Source organism: Orbilia oligospora (genome assembly GCF_000225545.1).
Source record: "Orbilia oligospora ATCC 24927 unplaced genomic scaffold scaffold00215, whole genome shotgun sequence".
Lineage (NCBI taxonomy): Eukaryota > Fungi > Ascomycota > Orbiliomycetes > Orbiliales > Orbiliaceae > Orbilia > Orbilia oligospora.
In genome coordinates, this window is record NW_011645772.1 from 2920761 (window position 1) to 2942406 (window position 21646).

The 21646-nt window shown below is 45.2% G+C and overlaps 6 protein-coding genes across 6 annotated transcripts; 4 read left to right on the top strand and 2 right to left on the bottom strand.

The window, feature by feature from the left end:
* Positions 1-2962: 2962 nt before the first annotated feature.
* Positions 2963-4281, top strand: AOL_s00215g851 (uncharacterized protein; the record flags this gene model as incomplete). Its single annotated transcript, XM_011130053.1, has 4 exons — positions 2963-3364; positions 3432-3455; positions 3511-4078; positions 4139-4281. 4 exons carry the CDS (start codon positions 2963-2965, stop codon positions 4279-4281), a joined length of 1137 nt encoding a protein of 378 aa, XP_011128355.1.
* Positions 4282-5157: 876 nt separating this feature from the next.
* AOL_s00215g852 (uncharacterized protein) lies at positions 5158-5619 on the bottom strand (the record flags this gene model as incomplete). Its single annotated transcript, XM_011130054.1, has 1 exon — positions 5158-5619. The coding sequence occupies one exon, from the start codon at positions 5617-5619 to the stop codon at positions 5158-5160; it is 462 nt and encodes a 153-aa protein (XP_011128356.1).
* Positions 5620-8915: 3296 nt separating this feature from the next.
* Positions 8916-10630, top strand: AOL_s00215g853 (uncharacterized protein; the record flags this gene model as incomplete). Its single annotated transcript, XM_011130055.1, has 5 exons — positions 8916-9347; positions 9415-9585; positions 9642-9841; positions 9902-10197; positions 10257-10630. The coding sequence occupies 5 exons, from the start codon at positions 8916-8918 to the stop codon at positions 10628-10630; spliced, it is 1473 nt and encodes a 490-aa protein (XP_011128357.1).
* A 550-nt stretch (positions 10631-11180) lies between these two features.
* Positions 11181-13138, top strand: AOL_s00215g854 (uncharacterized protein; the record flags this gene model as incomplete). Its single annotated transcript, XM_011130056.1, has 3 exons — positions 11181-11590; positions 11657-12793; positions 12853-13138. The coding sequence occupies 3 exons, from the start codon at positions 11181-11183 to the stop codon at positions 13136-13138; spliced, it is 1833 nt and encodes a 610-aa protein (XP_011128358.1).
* Positions 13139-13485: 347 nt separating this feature from the next.
* On the bottom strand, positions 13486-14544 carry AOL_s00215g855 (uncharacterized protein; the record flags this gene model as incomplete). The annotated part of the gene is made up of 1 exon (XM_011130057.1): positions 13486-14544. The coding sequence occupies one exon, from the start codon at positions 14542-14544 to the stop codon at positions 13486-13488; it is 1059 nt and encodes a 352-aa protein (XP_011128359.1).
* A 1318-nt stretch (positions 14545-15862) lies between these two features.
* On the top strand, positions 15863-19285 carry AOL_s00215g856 (uncharacterized protein; the record flags this gene model as incomplete). Its single annotated transcript, XM_011130058.1, has 3 exons — positions 15863-15869; positions 16259-17190; positions 17252-19285. 3 exons carry the CDS (start codon positions 15863-15865, stop codon positions 19283-19285), a joined length of 2973 nt encoding a protein of 990 aa, XP_011128360.1.
* Positions 19286-21646: the final 2361 nt, after the last annotated feature.

Below are 21646 nucleotides of genomic sequence, written 5' to 3' on the forward strand. Positions count from 1 at the left end.
AACTAGGGGTAAGGCCTGGTACCTTGGCTTGCAAGCTTGGTACCTGGGACGCGAACCCTTTTTTGTGAACAACAGCATCCATGTCGACAGCCACTCACGATCAAACAGCTCAACAACAACCAACGGAGCTATATATATAGGTATATAAGTGATTTCACCCGGAAAGCTTGAAAACTTGTAAAACTTGTAAATCCGCGAGATCCGCCCGGAGCTCGGGGTGTGGGCGATCGAAAAGTCGCTATGCGAAGAAGGCCAGGTTACACAGAATCTCATTCTTGCATTCACGAATTCATTTGATCAACTACACCAATTGACCATTGACCAATTGAGTGCTTTCGAAGCTTCAAGAAATGGAATCCTATTGGGCTTATTCGAGGCGGACAGGTTGAGGCTCCCTCTGACGCCTGAGCGCAGGAGTTGGGACTCGGAGACGAGCTCTCTCCCCTTCAGACATTGTTGTTCCTTGTAGTTCTTACCTAACTAATCCACATCGTGGGACGGGATCAATACCACATTCCCCAGATTATTAGCTTCAGCGCTAACCCAATACATACATTTTCCAGCTTTTAACCCGAGGCGGAAACTATACAATTAGTTCCTTGAACTATCGAAATGTATGTACGAAATGTATGTAACAGCTCAGCCCAGGCCAACACTGATATGCTAGCCACCTGGATATTCGGCTAGGTACGGCGACGGGCCTGGAAGAGGTGATATTTCAAATGCGGCATTCCTAGTTCCATAATCCAGGCATCCCCGAATTCTTAAATTTCAAGACCGTATTGCAATTACCTGCAGATGTACTGTTATCACGATAAAGCAGGTGCAAATGTGCGCAAGTGGGGGGATGTGATGTGATATCGATGTGCCAGTTCACGCAATTATCTCCTCATCCGCTGCCATGCCACATCCGCTAGTCACATCAACTAACTAGCGAGACACAAGCAACGATACCCATCAAATTTAATCACAGCTAATGTACTAATACAATTAATGAGAGCACAGTTTTGAAATATATTTTTAGAGGCGTGTCATCCAGTACCCTAGACCCTGAGCCGTCGTTGCAGGATGCATTATTGCCTAAACATGTGTAGACAGCGCATAGGCTCAAGATTGCTACATTCGTTATTCTGCATTGGTGTACACACATGTAACATCGAGATTACGAAGACTATCGGAAATCATCGAAAGTCGCAGTATAGAGATGGTTGGTATGTTCTGACTAGGATCTTAGGAAAAAGGTAGAGACATGAAGGATAATGCAGTGATGTGGGTCAGGCCGACGAGGTGGCTCTCGGGATATTGTGTTTCGATATGACTTTGCCCCCAGAGAAGTTGCGAGAAGGCTAAATCCATGAAATGGAGGAGAGAAAAAATCCAGCCAGCAATGGATCTGTAGTCAACTTGTCAATAACCTAGTTAGCCATGCATGTAGCACATATATGTGGGCTCTCAGATACTTCCATTGATTATTTGTGATACCTCATGTATCAACATGCTCCTGTTCTTCTGACTGATGACTGTCCTATCGCTGGATAGAGCAGAGCCATAGACCCCTTGCTCATCTTTTACTGGCACTATATCCACCTCCCTGCCCTTGCCTGGCCATTGCCAATGTGATATCATATCAGTTGGGGATTTCGAAATATCGAATTCGGGAGCTCATGGTTGCAGAGCTACGATCACATTTCGGAACTACACCCATATTCAATTATAATATTAGTATATATCCATCAAAATTAGTTGTCTCAGGAGAGAATGCAATAAAGGCAGGCTGCCGCGGCCATTTGGACGAGGAAAGAAGGAGCCCTGAACGTAACGGATGATGACAGCAAACTACCCTCCCGTGAAGGCTAGTATATTTATATATGAGACTAGATAATGGTAGTTAGGAATACCTGGCGGAAAGAAAAGAACCTAATATATTGATGGGAGCCTAAGGTTCAGCAGTGAATGTAATTATTACGTATAATATTGACATAGGAATCGGTGCGCGCGCTCCGGCCGCGAAGAATGAGAACTGGTGTGGCCTTACAACTCCTAACAGGACCGCCCATGAATCCAATGAAAATCGTTTTGAAGTTCATGCACTATTGTATTACTACATTGACTTCATTGAAATGACGACCCATGCCAAAGCTTTGAGATGTCTGTTGGATCTATTTCTCGAGCTAGAATCGGTTACGGAGTCCGGGGTCCGGCAATTACGCAACTTACTGCCTGATTAGTCTTCCATTGATCCGACAGGATTTTGAATCCCAATGTTGAATGAATATGTTGACTTCTATAAGAGATATAGTCAAAGAACATAGTGGAAAACATATCCTAACTGTCTATTGGATCCTGCCTCGGGCCGTCTATTCCATCGAGATCCTGCGTTGTCCACACCAAAATGCAACAAGTCCGCCAAACTAGCGGCGAAACTTTGCTGAGACTCGGTGTATCGGCCAGTTTCGGTCGCCAAAGCACATGGACTACTCACACGCTTCGTTGCCTGTTGAGGCCGTTTTTAAACTGGGCCGAGGCATATTGATCCCAACTGGAGCTCGTCTTTCGGCGCCCAACTTTCCCGGGCAGGCGGCGGCAAACAAGACTCATTTGATTCCCTCGGCCAGGATTCAACAGCTCAAGCTTACCAATGCGAACAAACGCCGACCGACCCGTTTATAAACTTTAGATGCGCCGGACCTTACAAATGCAGTCCTTTTATGAACTCGAATTTATAAGTCTACTGAGAAATCCTTATGCGAGTACCCCGCCAAGCTCGGTTGAAAAATTTTCTTCTAATTTATATCTTCCTATAGACCCTTATCAAAGACTATCTGATCTTTACTTCTTTCCATTGGATACCTGTGCTTGCTGGCTTATTATACCCCGGATTTTTTTTCAATCAATTTAACGCTTTTGTATCATTTATTTTTATTTTATCTTTTTCAAGAATATCTTTTTATAACTTGAACAAATGGCGTCCCTTGCAGCAGCGCTTCGTCGCACAGCATGCCCGCCCACCAACCGCCACCTTTTCCACAGAGCAGCTCTGCTAGCCCCATCACATGTCTTCCCCTCCATCCCCTCCGTTAGCCACACCCTCATCGCTCACCAGCCACATGCGTCCTCTTCTGGGAAGGTTTCAGAATTCCACACAACAACGCATAATGCGTCGTCGCATGCTCCCATGTCGTTTTCGGACTTGTCTACCCGGAAGAAGGTTACCATAAATACTATACGTAAGATGTATGAGAAGGGGGAGAAAATAACTATGCTTACTGCACATGATTTTCCGAGCGGGTTATTGGCAGATCAGGCAGGGATTGATGTTGTACTCGTGGGGGACAGTTTGGCAATGGTGGGGTTGGGGATGGAGGTTAGTTTCATAGTATTCTCTTACGAATTTTAACTTGGAGAGACTAAGGGCTGAGTTTTGCGAATAGGATACCAACCAAATAACCTTAGACGTGAGTATGGAAATTTCATAAAATAGCCAGGAATGCGCTGCTAAATAGAACACAGGATATGGTGCACCACTCTCGAGCAGTAGCTCGTGGTGTTCGCTCGGCTTTCTTGGTTACCGATCTTCCCATGGGCTCTTATGAGCTCTCGCCCCAGCAGGCTCTCCAATCTGCTATCGCCCTCGTTCAGCGCGGTCGAGCCACTAGTGTCAAGATAGAAGGTGGAAAAGAAGTCGCTCCAACAATTAAAAATATAACCACGATGGGAATACCGGTCCTGGGGCATATTGGGCTTACCCCCCAACGGCAGGGTAGTCTAGGTGGCTTTGTGGTGCAATCTAAAACAGCAGCTTCGGCTTCTAAGCTCTTAAGTGACGCTTTAGCTGTGCAAGATGCCGGTGCGTGGGGTATGGTGCTTGAAGCCGTCCCCGCTGATATGGCGAGGCTGGTTACTGAGGCTTTAGATATTCCCACGATTGGGATTGGGGCCGGTGAAGGAACGAGTGGGCAGGTTTTGGTGCAGATTGATATGCTAGGTAACTTCCCGTCCGGACGATTTCTTCCTAAGTTCGTCAAGAAATATACGGACGTGTTTGAAGTTAGTAGGAAGGCTATCGGGGAGTATCGAGGTCAGTATTTTTAGCCTTGCTTTTTTTTAAAGTGGATGTACACTGATGCCTTTCATTTAGATGAGGTTAAGGCGGGCACATACCCTGCTCAGGAGCATACGTACCCAGTAAAGGAACAAGAAGTTGCGGAGTTCAAGCAAATTATCGAAAAACGGCAAGCTGAAATTGCGGCGAGCAAAGTGAAGAGACGTAATTTGGACTAGAGATTGACTCGTGCGATTAAAACCATTCTATCTTTTGTGATAAGCATATTATGGAGGTGAATATCTGGTGTTTTCATTTGCATATTATCTGGCGGCTTAAAGTCTATTATATCTATTTTCTCGCATAGTCTATTTCTTTCACTCGCTTGCTTTCTTCGCATCTGGCGGAGCGAATCGGTTAGCATTTTCATCGCGGCGTTTATATATACATATATATATATATTTATATATTTCTCTATAATTTCGATTGGACATAATTACTACAATATAGATATATATCAGTGCAATCTTATTATGACGCTCAGGTGAAGCCTCTGGAGTCTGATTCTATATAAATCCAATCCAAATGTGACCTCAAACTGAAGAGCAAAGACCAGTATCTAGTGAACGTTATTAATTTGACGCAATAATTAACATAGGTGCACCAGTTACTAAGAATTATTTTCAGAAGCCTGTACCCTTTGATGAAGTACAAGCCAGATACTAGGCTTTCCAGTCTCCAGCGGGGCTGTATTAATCGCACAATCGTTGAATGGAAGGAGCCTCGATATATCTTCCTCTATCCGGCGACGCCTTAATCAATGAGACAAAACAGTCGATAATTCCCAAGACTCCAACAAAAATTGAATAGAAGTGAATTTGAATGTGTAGTTTCGATATGTCGTGCGTCTCTCCATTTGGTTTTGTATTGACGAAGAAAGATGTGCCGTGTTTCTAGGAACGAGAGTAAATTCATTATAGCAACTCGCCAATCGAGTTCCAATCTAGTTTGTAGTAGATGCCTCAGTTAGTGATATCTTGATGCTTAGAGCTAGATATATATCTCGAGAAAAGAGAGGCGTCAACATACCTTTTGGATTGCACTAACTAGTATACCTAAACCTTGCATTTGCAAATAGCACCGCATTTGCAGGCACCACCTGATTTACAACCACACCCCTTAGCTGCTGCTGCACTGCTGCTGCCTGCAATGGTAGTACTAGCGGTATCTTCCTTTCCGCAATCGCACTTGTCTCCACACTCGCACTTCTCTTCATTTAGACAACCGCAGTTGACCTTTTCACCACACTTGCATCCAGGCCCGCACTTACAGTCCTCAGAGTTTCCTTTACATCCGCAATCCTTGACGGTTCCGCAATCACAGCTGTCACCACAGGTGCACTCCTTCTTATTCTTGTACCCGCAGTCTTTATCCGCAGAGCAAGTACAGTTCGAGCCACAGGTGCAAACTCCACCAGCTTTGCAAGAACATTTCGAAGTAGGTCCCTTTTTTCCAGAGGAAGAAGATTCCTTTTTTTCGCCAAAGATAGGATTGAGGAGGTTTCGAATTGCCGACATGACGGAGGAGTTTTAGCTTCTTTTGGAAATGAAGTGGTGAAATCAATGAACTATCCAAGCTAATGACGAGGTTTTTGACTATAGTATAAATGTAAATGGTGCAAGTCAGGGACCACAAAATGTCTAAACTCTACTGACCAAAAAGTAGCAACTTACCTGTCTTGTTTTGACTTAAGAGCCTTTTTTTTGTTGGGTTGTGTAATAGCAGATACTTGGCTAGAAGTGATTATAAGTGGAGCACGATTGAGGTCGTTTTTACGTGCGCGAACAGAGAATAGCAAAGAGATAATTTATTTTGGGGAGATAAGAAAGCCCTCTGAGGGTAAGTGGGGCCTTTTATGGGTATGGGAAGGTGGGAGGGCGAAAATTCTTTCGTTTATAGTTCAGAGCTTTGGCCACACCCGGAACCTATTGCGTGTGAAGGGTGAGGTGGGATTTACTGTTGTATTAATTGCTGTTTGCAGACTGTGCTCTGCACTGGATCGGCAGGGCGTATTAAGGTTCTCTCGGTACGAGGTTCTAATCGAATATTCGAATTAGAACCATACAGCCTAGATACATCGGGTATGCGTAAATGAAGAGAAGAGGCTTGAATGCGAAGTTTAAGTTTAAGTTTACGACTTATAGTGATCAAATACATGCTTGATTCGAAGGCTTGGGTAGATACTAGCCATCTATAGATATGCATATATACCGGCCTGTGTAGCTAGGCTGAATGATTCGATGCTAGTTTGCATGGTATACCGGGGTCAAGAAGATCCACGGGCACACGGTGTGATAGATCTAATTTACCGAGTCCAGGCTATCCAAGGAAGATAAATCTCCAACGGGTGTATGATCAGGGATTATCAAAGAATCTACTAGGTTTACGCTATACAGGGTATGATGCTAGGTTGGATCTCTACTCTGGGCGCTCTCATGCCCCATAAAAATACCACAGAGGAATGTGTTGCAGTTGGCAGAATAAAGATATCGATTTCTAGTCTATGAATTACGAAGATAATTTCCCATTTGACGAAGAGACCAGCTGCTATTCGCAAATAATAGAAGCATTAGGTTCTAATTCTGATTTCAGAAATACATATTATCGTGCCTCTGCAATAATTGCGATCAGATTTTCGCTCAAACCCCAGCAAGAATATCAAACGGTTAACAAGAATCCCGCGCACATGGCTGCGAGAAGATTCGAATGAAAATAGCGTACTAAGGCGAGGAATCCGATATCCATTTTACCCCAGCGGTAGCTCTAGAATACTTTTCCCTCGTGGACTTCGGCTTTGTATTCTCTATGAATGGTAGTACTATGGTCCCTCGAGGCACCCTGAAGGAGGAACCGCGGCCCTGGACCACCAAGCCCCTTAGAATTTAAAGCCATATTGTATTAACTACTATGTACATAGTATGTATGATATATATCGAACGATAAGGCGGACATGCAGAATAGTCCCAGCATGCAGTAGCTTCTATAATGATTGGAGTAATAATAATCAAGGAAGCTAGAGTACTAGGTGCGGCGCATAGGCTCTGCTGAATCCCTTTTTGCTGATCGCCGCGCTTTTTGGAGAACGACTTTTATCTCATAAACCAGAATTAATTGCTACTGCGGAACGACTACTATATAGATAGAATTGTTGTACTACTAGCTTTCCTGGAATTGAAGCTGTCAGAGGCCTCAAAACCATATAGCGATCCCAGACTATTAGCATTTCACTAGCACCATATATTAATAGTCCGGGCTTGTAAGTATAGTACAGCACGCCAAACAAATTACTCAGGCTGTCATGGAGGGAACCATACTAATGCTAGGTAGCCCATGAATTCGGTGGCGTCATATTTGACTGAATCGCTGACCGGTATTGGGATGGATTACCTTCTCGCAGATCAAGCAATGCGCTTTACGAGTTGTAATTGCGTTGACGAATCTCACCAATACAACATAGCCTTAGATCGCCAGTCTCGTAATCAAACTGTGGTAAATCGCCTCCCAAAGGAATGTTTTGGTAAGATATGAGGGGTATTGTAAGGAGGTAAGTTGATAGTAACATACCTGTCGCATTTCGTGCGTTGCGTAATCCCCATTGCCCAATCATGGATGGCGGCTTTCTCCCAGGTGTGCATTACCGCATACTGTTTTCTTTTTATATCTTAATTCCAACTATCAATCTACAAGGAAGGCGTAGCAGTATCCTGTACCCTTCTCCCTATCTTTGGGCTCGTTCCCGAGCAAATCCTTGACAGGGTAATATGATCATGGGAATTTTTTCTCGGATCTCGGATGCCCTGTCCTTATGCGTGAAACATGCTGCCAATTTTTGCCATTTCTCGAAACGAAGGACACGTAATCTTGGCGTGATGTCGGTTCGCCGCATGGTCTGGATTTCAGTTCTCCTACCTTCACATCGGGGATCAAATATTGCAAATCTATGAATGATATCTATGGCTTTTTGTTACATGCCAGTTATCCGGTAGCAGACTGGCTTGGTCAACGTTCCGGACCACTGCACAATTGCCACAAACAAAGCCCCCACCCGGTTTCATCAGGCAAGTTTCAAACCCAGCTTCGAAGTCGATTTCTAAATTCCTGTGACTGCACTGCCCGCTCCAAGGAAAACAAGCTTTTGCTTGGTGTTTGATGGATCATCTTGGCTCTACGGGAAGTTAGGCGATCTTCGTGATAATTTTCAGAGCCTCTTCTCCCTCCCCCTTCTTAACATGGACTTCGTAGTTTTTTCTTCTTTTATTTTTGTTTTTTACACCGGAAAGAATTTGCTTATTAGTGTGACACTACTTTTGCGTTAGCACATTTCTCACGAATGCTGCATGATCGCATATGCATGAATTTGGGGGTATTGAGCCCCGTTGGATCCATGGATTCCCAGTTTGGAGCAATCGATTCGAAAGCACTGGTCTTGTCTATGGGATCCTCGATTCAAACTTCCCCCATTGCCAAGGTCCCGCCATAAAACCGTCTAAAAGCAAAACACCACTTTCTTTTGATCCCTTACTTCCCACTAATGCGACAAAAGAGCCCCTCCTGTGGTATCTGAAAAAGGCTTGAAGGAGCGTTCCTTTTTCTTCTCGATGAGAGGCGTTCCTGACTGGCGGTAATAGATTTATAAGACCAGTGCCCATCCGCTGTGCCAAGTCTCTTAGATATTTGGATCTACAGCCATCGCTTCTTTCTTTTACGTTCGTTTATCTAGATAAATCAAAAAAACTTTCACTTGAACTTTTTACCTATATATAGTCATCTAGACTCTTTTTTCTTTCTCGAGGGGTGGTTATATTAGTGAAGTATGTCAAAGGGTAGAGGCATCAACGTGGATGTCACAGAGCCAGAGAAGGTTTGGAGACCCGGGTCTCGAGATGATGGCGATGTTTCTCCAACAGGAGGGGAATTCCCTCGAGACGGTGAAGAAACAGTCGGATTCTGGAGAGTAGCTACGAAAACAGCGGATGACAACCATGCCGAAAGGATTGCAGAAGGAATTCCAAATCCCTTTCGCTTCCATCCTATTAAGATGTTGACGATCACGGCAAAGAGTACATCGAGATTGAGCTCATACACTCACATTTTGCTGCCTGCTATTCCAGCGGGTATTGTCATGTGGTATACCAGTCGGGACAAGAGTCCTATGTTGGTTTTTATTTTTAATTTTATTGCTATGATCCCTAGCGGGAATCTATTGGCTTTTGGGAGTGGAGAGTTACAACATCGATTACCGAAGGTATGATACCGATATTATCATTAACCTTCCAAACATTATTTCGTTAGTATGATGCTGACTCAAATAGATCTGGGGAGCGTCTCTTGAAATCTTCACCGGTGCTATCGTCGAAATCATCATATGTCTCATTCTTCTCGTCGATAAACAATTCGACGTCGTTCGCGCCGCTCTGCTTGGATCTATGTTCGCAAACCTACTGTTGATTTCTGGGGCTTGTTTTCTGGCTGGTGGTATCGCGGTAAGTTAATTAGAGCTGTATTAGGGCTTGGAGATTATAATTAACGGATTATATAGTGGAAAGAACAAAAAATTGCACCCTATGTCATCGAGGTCTCGAGTGCAGCTCTACTTGTTAGCGCTGTTGGAACCGTGGCACCGAGCCTGTTCTTTCAGACCATCCACTACCGAAAAGATGTGAACGAACATCGGGCGGAAATGAGGGTTTTGAGAGTCAGTAGGGTAGTTAGCATTGGGCTTTTTTTCTCATATCTTTGGTAAGCAATACGTATTGATATCGGTGCCTGAATGTGAGGGAATAGGCTAACAATCATCAGCTTCCTGTTCTTCCAGCTACATACCCATAGCTCCAGTTTCCACCGTGTTCTTGAGCGAGCCGAGAGCGTTTACATCGGTAGAAAGCAATACCGTAAGAAGCTCTCCGTTTTGGAAGCCATCTTCATTAGTACTATTGGGTTGGTGTGCGTTTCCTTCTGCGCCTATTTTTTGGTTCGAGAGATCCCTGGAATCGTAGAGGAAAAAGAGGTTTCAGAGTTATTCATGGGTCTTATCCTTGTGCCTCTTATCGAAAAAACATCTGAACACCTGACTGCATTGAATCAAGCCTGGGATAGTAAGTTTCCTTACCATCGAGAACAAATCCAAAATGATATGATACTGACCGTGATGCAGACCAAATTGACCTAGCAATATACCACTGCCTTGGCTCCACAATCCAAACTGCCCTCTTGGTCACCCCGCTTATCGTCATGGTCGGGTGGGCTATGAATCTGGATATGGATCTAAATTTCCAGCTCTTTGTAGCTTTATCGTTACTCTTCGCTATTCTCGTAGTTGGGAATTTCATGCGAGATGGTAAGACCCATTGGTTGAAGGGTATCTTCCTACTCATGATATACTATGTTCTTGCGGTTGCGGCGTTTAATGATCCGAATGAGAAGAAGGAAGCTTGGGGAAAGAGTGTTCGAGAGGGTGTCGAGGCTGCGCATGCTGCGCATGCTTCTGCTGCAAACGAAGAGAGACGGAGATTGTTTAAGTTTCTATAAGAGTAGATGTGTATGTTTTTGCATACTAGTATAGGTGCGATGTTACAGCATATATACATGCTATACAATGGGATTAAAGAGAATGGAGCTGGAGGTACCTAGATATGCAGTTATGATGGTAAGGATACATATGGCGTTAATATCGGATTTTTATGATTTATACTTAGTTTATGAATGATCACATCGGCGTTATATATATAATGGTTTTAATTTATGATGCTATGACTACTTACTTAGGTAGCTCTTCTTTTCGTAATTGTAGGCCAAGAGAGAGAGAGAGGAGTCGAATTCTCGAGTCTGCGTCTTGGCAATATACTTACTTAGGTAAGTAAGTAGGTATTAGGTATATTGGTCAGTGCAAGATTATGGAATAAAATTGTAAATTTATGAGCCCATCACCAGCTTCACTTGCTAAGACCAGGATTTCTCTAAACAAATTGTGGCATTTTTTGTGTTGTTTTCTGGCACGTCTTCCCGTGTCCATTTGAAGGCCACCAGCCCACTTGCTTCCTAATGCTGCCAGCGACACACCTGGCGATGATAAACCGGCATGACACTACTTTTCGCCCGCAGCCATCAATGGCTGATATCTCCATCCTTAAAAATCTTCTCACGTCTCCTTACTCTTCTCATCATTCTCACTTTATCTGGTAATGTTGTCGTCGCAGACACGTACAAAGAGAAGCTCGATCTCCAACCCCTGTCTGGCCAGTTCCTTCTCGCTTCATTCAACTTCCAAAGCCATGGCCCGATTGAAGCGTTCAACAAACAGATGTTCCAGTTGTTTCCGAGAAGTCTAGGACAAATACTACAATATACTCATACTAGAGAGTTGCATTTACGATTTGCACTTGGGAGATGGGATTCAGAACTATGGGGTGCGCAGCCTGGAGATGGACAGAACGCTGGTGGGACAGGTGTGGAGACTTGGGCGTGGGTTGAGGCTGATAACGATGTTGAGTATGCCATTTTCGTTTTGAATAGTATTCAATGATGACAGGGACGATGCTAATAGTATGGACATAGAGCTGAGGCAAGGTGGACATCCTTGAACAATGCACTCTCTGGACTCTTTTGCGCTTCCCTCAACTTCATTGACTCGACAAGGACCATCCGACCAGTTATGTCGTTTAATCCTACAGGCGACTATCCTACGACTAACACATCGCGGTTATTCTTGCTCCACGGCAGTCTACCAAAGGAACCAGTGTGTACTGAGAATTTGACGCCATTTTTGAAGCTATTACCGTGTAAAGGCAAATCTGGGATTTCCACACTTCTTGACGGCCACAAACTCTTCGATGCTTCTTTTCAGTCTATGTCTATCGATGTACGACCTATTTGTTCTCCCCATACCGGTACCTGCGATATTGAAATTCAACAGACGATTGATATGGTACTCGATATTTCGAGAAGTTTGCAAAGGAAGGATAGTCCAGTACCACGCCCACGGGATCAACATGAATTGATTTGCGACACTTCGAAGCCGTATGCTTCCAATGAGTACTGTTATCCTATGGATAATAGTATTGATCTTCCTTGGTCACTATCAGATTTGTTTGGACGTACTATTTCCGGAGGATGCCCATTTGCTATTAAAATTCCGACCGAAGAGACTCAGCATGTTTGCATTCACGCACCGGAGAATAAACTCAAGACCATGGAAACGCTTGAACTAGCTGCTCCGGCGCCAACTGAGGGCCAGCCGGATCTAAAATGTTATGTGCTCCGAGAGAATTTACCCTTCGATCTCTCATTTCCGAAGCAGCAGCCGCCAATTTCGCCTCTACGACAGGAACCGCTATTATACGCTGAACGGTCGTTTACAGGGCACGGGCAGGAACATGGTGGCGTTAAGACGGTTCTCAGGAATCCAAACCCTAATGATCCTGTTGAGGTTGTGTATTTGGAGTCATTACCTTGGTTCATGAAGCCTTATCTTCATACCTTCAAGGCCCAGGTTCTGCCAGCATTTGATGGGGAGGCAGATGTGATTTCGGAATTGTATTATCGACCGGCGTTAGATAGGAAGCGGGGCACGCAACTGGAGGCGAAGCTGGTTGTCCCGCCGAACTCAGTGGTTATTTTGACGTATGATTTTGAGAAGGCGGTGTTGAGATACACAGAGTATCCACCGGATGCAAATCGAGGGTTTGATGTTGCGTAGGTTTTTTCTCCATCGTGACTTCTACAAGGCGTGGGTTACTGATTAGGTTATCTAGTTCTGCTATCATAACGATCCCGCCTCATCGACAAGGTTCGGACGGGAAAATAATCCCTGCTACGTCGATCAGGACAACTAGTTTGTTGCTTTCGTTACCGACGCCGGACTTCAGTATGCCGTACAATGTGATTATTTTTACGAGCACGATTATGGCGTTGGCTTTTGGAAGTATATTTAATCTGTTGGTAAGAAGGTTTGTGGCTGTTGATGAGGTGCAGCGAGTGGATCTGAAGGGGAAGATTAGAGGGTTACTTGGGAGGCTGAAGAAAGGCAAGACCGAGTAGATTTTGTAGTTATGGGATTGCACTTGCCTGATCTAGTTGTTTCTATGTATATTTTAGCATCTTCCTTATTTCTTTACCTAAGGGGGTTTATTGTTCTCTTTATATAAAGAACGTGTGGCACTAAGTTTCGTCTTTAAGTTAGACAATGAACTTGTCTAATATACATAATGGCCCTCACCGAGGTGTGAACACACAAAAACGACTATTATTGATTATAAGAATATCGCTGCTACTAAACTGGGTATATCGGTATATCGTACAAGCCGCCAATAATATATTGATCTAAGCTAGAAACCAAAAACGTCTGACAAGGGTGAACGTATTCAACTTGCCAGTGTATGTAATTGCTACCGGCGCCTCAAAAACATTTCATCATCATCTTCGTAATCGTCATCTGATCCTTCGCTTTGAAGCTCAGGAACTGGATTTGAATAGTCGTCCATTCCTCCCATGGTTACGCTTCTTACGCTGTTAGAGCGATGGAGACCCTGTGTGGGAGGCGGTGGCATGCCGGTAGGGGCTGTAGTGCTAACTTGTCGTAGCATTTCTCTTCGTTCTTTTAACCTCGCTACGCGTTCTTCAAGGGAACTTTGCTCGTCAAAGAAGTCTGCCAACGCAGCGCGAGCGTCTTCCATTTCTTCTTCAGCTATTGTACGGGCATTACGGGCGTCTAGCGAGGATGCAGACTCTTCATCTTCTTGTTGGAGTTGAGCTGTTGTGAGGGCTGGTGCTGAGATTGTGTGGTTTGCAGTGGCAGTGACGTTTGGCAGCGCAATTTCCTCTTCAGCTTCTGCAATGTCGGCTTGAAAAGCTGCCCATTCATCGTCGAGACTTCCTTCTGTTCCTTTGGTTTTCGATGTAGAGGTTGTAGAGAAGAAGTCTGCTGGGAGCTTCGTTGAGGAAGATGGTAAGGCGGTTGTTGGTTGTTGCTGATTTGTATTTTGTACTGGTGGAGGAGGCGGAGGAGAGTTTTCATCGTCCGGCTCGATTACTTCCCCCGTACTGATGATACCTTCCTCATCTTCATCTTCATCCTCATCGAAGAAGCCAACTGGCAACGCTAGATTTTTTACATCGGCCTTTGCAGTCTTCAGTCGTTTCGAAGCAGTTTGTCCATCATCACCACTCCTCCTATTCCTTGAATCATTATCTATTGCTGGACTTTCGGCAGGTCGTTTATGGCTATTTGTTTTCCCAGTGGATACGGTACCACCTCTTATTGCAACATTGGATTTATGTTGTGAAGAGGCGATGTGAGCATCCCAAAGAGATTCGGATTTTATGGGAGTATTGGAGCAGATATTGCAGAAGAGGGCGCCGGCAAGGGAGTAGGATGCGTATGGAGAGGTTATCCGACGAGATTTTCGGGAGGCAGCGAGAAGTTTTCGAGCGTCAGTCGTGGACATTGTAAGAGCGATATGGGAATGGGAGGAGAGAGGAGTTGATGGTGGCGATGAAGGTTGATGATGGTGGCGGTGATGATGATGGTGAAGTATGAAGGTTTGGCCAATCGTAGTTGTCTGTGCTATGGAATGTGAGGCTCAAGGCGATTATCCGCCACACATTGAAGTTCCATGGTGTGGCTGGTGATGACCTCAGCACAGCCACATATAACTATAACAAGTAATTGAATATTATTAAAAAAAAATACTAATACAAAGGTGGTTACTTAAGCATCTATTTAATAGCTATCATTTGCTGGGACTATACTACTCTAATATATTGGCATATACTGTAAGGTAATTCAAGAAGGACCCAGCGAGTAGGGATTAACTAGTAGTGTATATACTCCATACTCTGACATCATTGGCTTAGGCTAAGGAGTTAGGAAGTGATGGAATATACTCAGAGCCGGCGTAGATATCCTCACTAACAATGGCGGGACCAAACGGCTTGGCGCTCATCACAGCGTTTTTTTGCGATTGAACGGAACGGGACTGATTTGACTGATTTGACGGGCAAATTTTGGGCGGCATATTAAACCAACCCACACCAACAACGCTCCCCAGCTTCTAACCTCCCACCATCACCATCACCATCACCATCACCATCACCATCGTAGTCGTCACCAGCTGCGGATATCATCAACTAACCAGCCTTAACCAGCTCTCCGGCACTGGTTCCTGACCATTCTAAGCTTTAGTTTACTGTTACCCAGCAGTATCCAGCAGCCAGCCTCTTCAGAGGCACCACCATTCTACTAACTGCTTTCTTGCAAACCTGGTCGCGCGATCAGGTCTAACAGACCACCTCCCCGCCGCCTACATCGCGTTATACTAGGACGCGCTATTCTCTCCTAAGCGCCTGCAGACAACCTGCTCCCAGGTCCCTAGGTACCCTCGCCGGGTCATATTTCATCGGGTCTCCTAATTCTCGGACGACAGGCGACCTCGGCTGCGACCCGAGTTCCCCGGCCGGCATTGCTCTCTCATTCTCTCTCTTTTTCATCACGGCAAGGCCTTGGGAAAGTGTGGCACTTGTCCGGGAGGATACAAGCAACTCTCCTTGATGCTGCTACTGCCTGTCTGTTTTCAGCGTTCCTGTTCAGCACTGTTCTGAAGCTTTTTTTTGCACTTTTACCTCTTCTTCTGCCTCTCCGGCAGCAAGGAGGAAAGAAGGAAGAAGAAGAAAACCCCACGCGCGCACACTGTCGAGTAAAGAAGAGAAACGTTGTATTACCATACTTGCTTGAGACCAAAACATCAAACTCATCATTCATCCATCATGCCTGGTAAGCATAGTGAAGTTTTTCCCTTTGATATTGAAATCAACAACATCTCTATCACGCCCATTTTTTGAAAACCTATACTACTACTGCTACTATCATGGAATACCCGCCCCCTTATGAAGGAGATGATGTGGTCTTTATGCCTGTTTTTCGGCAGAACGTCTGGGACACTCCCCTCATCCATTCGTCCATATGATATATATAAGAGGACGTTGGTGGCCTTCCCAGGGCTAGTCAACGTGTGGTTGTACACAAGACAGGGCTTTACCTGCATCACCTTCATTTCATATAGGCCTCTCCTACGTTACGTCATGTTATATCTACGCATCTTCCCACGTTGGTGATATGGAATCTTGCTAACATACAACCTCATTTCCCCCCTCTTCCTCTAGGCGACGAGAGTGGAACCCCGGAACCCCGCCGCAGTGGCCGAAGTACTAAGGGCCAGCATACTCGAAATGCTGAATTAAACGAAGAAATACCAGCAAAGAAACCCGTCACAGCCCCCAGTACTCCGGCCCCTAAAAAGAACGAAAAGAAGACTACTCGCTCATCAAAATCCAAAAATGACAAGACAGATGCCACGTCACCTGCTGCCGACGCCGACGCCGACGCCGACGCCGATGCTGATGCCAATGCCGATGCCGATGCCGATGCCGATACACCTGGGGGTAATGAAGAAGATGGTGAAGTCATCAGGTGCGTCTGCGGTGCAGACACAGATGAAGGTGGAAGACAAATGATATCTTGTGATCAGTGTGAAGTCTGGCAGCACTCAAGCTGCATGCAGATTCCAACAAAAAAAACACCAGACCACTATTATTGTGAACAGTGCAAACCGGAACTCCATAAAGACCTTTTAGAAAAAATGGCTAGAGGTGAGAAGCCCTGGGAACGGCGAAACAGGAAGGGCACAAGGAAGAGCGTTGGCGGTAGCAAAAAGAAGAAGGGATCCGAGGCTCCTGAGACACCAGCCCCAGAGGAAATTCAAGACGATGAAAAGGATGAAGATATGAAGATGGATAGTCCGGCTCCTACCATGACTACCGAAGCCGAAAAGGACACTGAAGAACCCACTCAAGATACCGTTGTTAACAACCTAGAAGAGGTACTGGATGCTTCCAACAAAGATAAGGAGGAAGAACAGCAAGGAGACGTCGCAATGGAAGAAGTCACGGAAAACGAGTCCCCCGAAAAGTCTGTACCTCCGGAATCTACACCTGCTCCTACAGAATCTGGTAGACGGCTTTCATCAGTCGCTTCACCCACCACGTTGAAGCGAAAGGCAGACGAAAGCGTTGAAGAAGGGACCCCCGATGGAAAGGTAGGCGACTAGAATAATCCTTGCTGTACTCTATCTCCATAATGCTCATAATAATGTGTAGGCGTCATCCCCAGCCCGTCGTGGATCAATTCCTCAATCTCCCACCCAAACCAAGAGCTCGAAAACGCGATCTGGCCGCCGTTCCTCTACAACTACCTCAAAGCCACCACCAAAGAAGCCAAAGATGGCTGACAACCAATTGGAACAAGTTGTCGAAATCGACGACCTCAAAAGCGAAACTCGCCGAAAAGGCGCTGAGACCCTCAAGAAGTTCTTGGAGGGTGCCCTCAGACCAGTCGAAAAACTTCCCGAAGGCGAGACCTCAAAATCGGAGTTTGCTGCTCGACTGGCCTTAGAAATCGAACACCACACTTACATTCTTCTCTCTGCCCAGACAGCAGGGGAGCCCAACGATGAATACCGACAAAAATTCCGTTCGATCCTATTCAACCTCAAGAAGAACGAGCCCTTGTTGAATAATGTTCTCACAGGGAAGCTTGGAACCAAAGAATTTAGTGATATGACAGGCGACGAGATGGCTACTGAAGATATGAAGCATATTGTACAAGAAGCGGAGAAGGAGAGCGAGAAACAAAGTATCATGACGGCTGAGGCCACTGGTCCTCGTATTCGCAGAACCCACAAGGGGGAAGAAGTTGTTGGTGAAGATACTGGTATGATTGCAGAAAATAGCTCAGGGTTCATTGGGTCGAGATACGAGCCCCCAGCAGAGAAATCGGACGACGAACATTCAGCACCACCTAGTCCGGGCGCTGAGGATCATGAGATGACTGACCGACCAAGGTCCCCTTCACCTACCGCTCTTCAGGAGCCTGCCGATACTCCATCCAAGGCTTTAAAGATAGATACTTCTAAACAAGCAAGCGGATCGGCCCACCATCGTAGGACAAGCAGCTTTGATATTCAAAATGTATGGTCAAATGTCGAATCAACAGATGCAGGGCATCGGCAGAGTATCCCGCGACCTCCAATTACCCCTCTTACCGCTCATCCAGCCAATGGCAACAACGCACAGCTTGATCGTGACATAGATATGCTCCTCAGGAACGATGATAGCCCTGGCGCTGGGTCAGAAACCCCCCCTTACTCCCCTAAGGACTACATGGATGAATCCGAAGAAGGCGTTGTTTGGAAAGGCAAGGTCTTGATGAGAGGCGTTGCGGATTTGGAGGCCCAGGCAACTCATGTCGCTGGCCCAGACTTGTCAACAAAGGTCCCATGGGCTACAGTCATCGGTAATTCGATTGAAATAACTGGACGTATTTCGGTCGACCGCGCCAACGAGTATCTGCAACAATTGAAGTACAGCTCACGATCTAGCGATGTCGTGGTTTTTACTATTCACGCCTCGGCTTCTAGATCTTCCTCTAGTGACGCGGAAACCGGTTTTACCAAACTTTTTTCGCATTTCAAAGAACGTCAGCGATCGGGCGTCGTCGGAAACATAACATGGTCACCCACGAAGGATGTTTATGTAGTTGCTGTCGGGAAGGATGAGTCGATGCCAAAGTATATGCTTAATACGCAGTTCCCAGCTCACCCGCGTGAGAAGGATAACCTGTTGCTCTGCATCGTATTTAATAGGACATTAGAACCATTCCAGGACAACCACACTCCTACTACTGCCACTGCAGCATATACCCCAGCTCCTCCATCAAGAGCCCTTCACACTCCAGTGACTGTTGCTCCAGGAGCCGGGCAACAGGGTTGGCAACCACCCACGCAGTTGAATAATATCTACTCTGCATATCAGCAGTCACCCACCCCCGTTGGGTATCAGGCGTCACCACCTCTGGCTACCGGAATATCTACGCAAGTCACAAACCTTCAATATAGTCCTCCAGGTCTTCAACATGGATCACCCATTACCCTTCCGGTTGCTGGAAGCTCCGTTAGCAATGGAGCGCCCCAGCAAAACCCCAACGTGGTAGAACAACTAATGAAGTTGTTACACCTTGGTCCCGCAGATCAAGCAATGCTAAGGGATATTGTTGATAAGAACCCCGAGTCCGTTGGCAACCCTGAGCAATTAATGCAATTAGTTGCGCAGTATCAACATCAGCGTAGGGCTTAATTCTAAGAAAGCAGAAGAAGAAGTCAAAGGTTTGACAGGATAACTTGAGCAAGCGCTTTTCCCTCGCATAGCTAACGTTCTTTCCTGCTTTGATTTCTACTTAATACTGTATCGAGAGTGGACACTAAGGGCCTACTTTTTCCATATTTTATCATTATTCCCCATAATTACATCAAGGCGTGCATTAAATTTCCTTTGTCTAAGCGGAGTTCCCGTCCCCCCTGCCCCACTGCTCCCCTAAACCCCATATTATACTCACTTAATATTTCTACTTTATCATAGGCAGGTCGGCGATTGTACAATTATTTGTGCTTTGTTTTTCATGATGAATGGAAAAGGTTTCTTTGCTCGGTCCTGTTTTTTTTTGACATTTTCATTGGTTTCTTTCCATTTTCTATTCCAAAGCTACTACCATATTGTCTTCTATGTCTCAGACTAATACGAATCACACCTCTTTGGAGTACTTATTATACCCAATATTACGTATTTTAAGCAGTTTGGAATGGAATTGAAGGAAATTGAAGGAAAGATTCAAGTCAATTTCCAGGTTTTACCTGGGCTAACCATCTGTATTCGATAGTTGATTTGTGTGGAAGTATTGTATTGCCAATATCATATCATCTCATCTCATATCATACCACCCATAACATATACCATGTGGTATGTTGGTATGTTATTATATCATGTATATGCAATCGTATCAAGGACGCATTCCCTGCCTAACGACCATTCTGAATTTAAGGCTTCAAACACAGGTAACTACGAAGGGGTGGGGGGTTCGAAGGTACACAAGTAATATAGTTCCTATTACGATATATCGTCCAAGCGTGCTTTATACATTAGGTCACTGCGACGGTGCGCCTGAAATATTAAATTATTCGCCTCTTTGCGTTTCTCTTTGAATGTTTTCCAGAGCTAGACCCAGACCCATTCGAGTTCAGCTTCGAAGCTTCTGAAACATAGAAACTCAGGCTAACAGGTCAACCATTTTCGGCTTATTTTTCGAAATTCTGGTGGCTGGTTCGAAGTATTAAGCTGGGTGGTGGATTAACCACTCCGCGAGGAACGGAATTTTCGGAACGATTATGACGGATAGTGGAGCTGGTGATTTGACATGTCGATTCCGATATGTTGAAGGAGGAACGTGACATCCTGGTTAAACAGCTACCCAGCTCCGTGGGAGCTCGGAGCCTTACCTACTTTGTTATCTATAATATACCATCTTATAATATTATGAAGTTTATTATTGCTGCGAGCCCGGTATGCTCTTATGTGTAATAGTTAACTATCTTGAGCTCGCGACCTTCGTGGGCGGTGTTTTGAGTTTGGACATATTATACTAGATGGCCTGAGCGTTGGCCACGCTGGCATATATATAGTATTATAACTTGACATCCAACCAGATCTCTGACCACACGATTCTGCTGTTAGAATAACATAGGCACGCTGTGGTAAGCAAGAAGAAGTGGGTAGCAGGCTTGACAAAGCCGTTGACGTCAAGCTCAGCCGGTACCGATGCATGTCGCATTCGGGACTATGCCTGTTAGTTGAGCTAAATTCGGAAATTTGAACAAATCTGGGTGCGTTTTGCAAAAGCAGTCCGTTGACGGACGGGTATTAAAACATAGAACCTGGTTTGCATTCCGGTATTTGAGCTTGATCAAGGATGAAGAAGGCCCAGATTTCTGTACATCTTCCGGGAATTGTAGATGAAAACCTTTCGGATGATTGTTGTATGTAAGGATGTAAGTATTTTAGGATATGTACTATGGCCAGCCTGCTTGCAACTGAAAAGGGATATGCGAGGAGCTCGAAGCAAGCTGAACCACATGCCGATTGATGGACCCTTTGTCGTTGATTGGATACCCCTGTACTCCTGTCGTGAACGATCCAAGAAAATGGCGCGATATAACGGCTTTTTTTTTCTTTTCGATAGCAAGAAATCTCTAAGGGTGTCGACATGTCGGGCATTAACATTTCCCTTTCCTAATGCTCAGGCAGCTAGAAGTGAATACTTAAACAGGAGTCGAGTCGGCCGAGGTGGGCGTAAAGATTCGATTGATACCAAATCACGTTCCCTGAGAGGTTGAGAATCATTGGTTTCAGAGAAAGATTTTTATTTCTTCTTTCCCTATCTTTGTCCCTTTTGTGACGTCTCATACATAGACATACAGCATTGTCACGATACTATCATCTCGGAATAACTACCGAACGTAACAGTACAGCGCGAACGGCAGCGTCACCCCCAACAAAATCTTCGCAGCCGCCAGTTCGCATAGCACATACCATTGAAACCCCCTTCTATTCGGCGTCATCTCGCACGGGAGCTAGTCATAGCCCTTGAACTTCTCCTGCTATTTT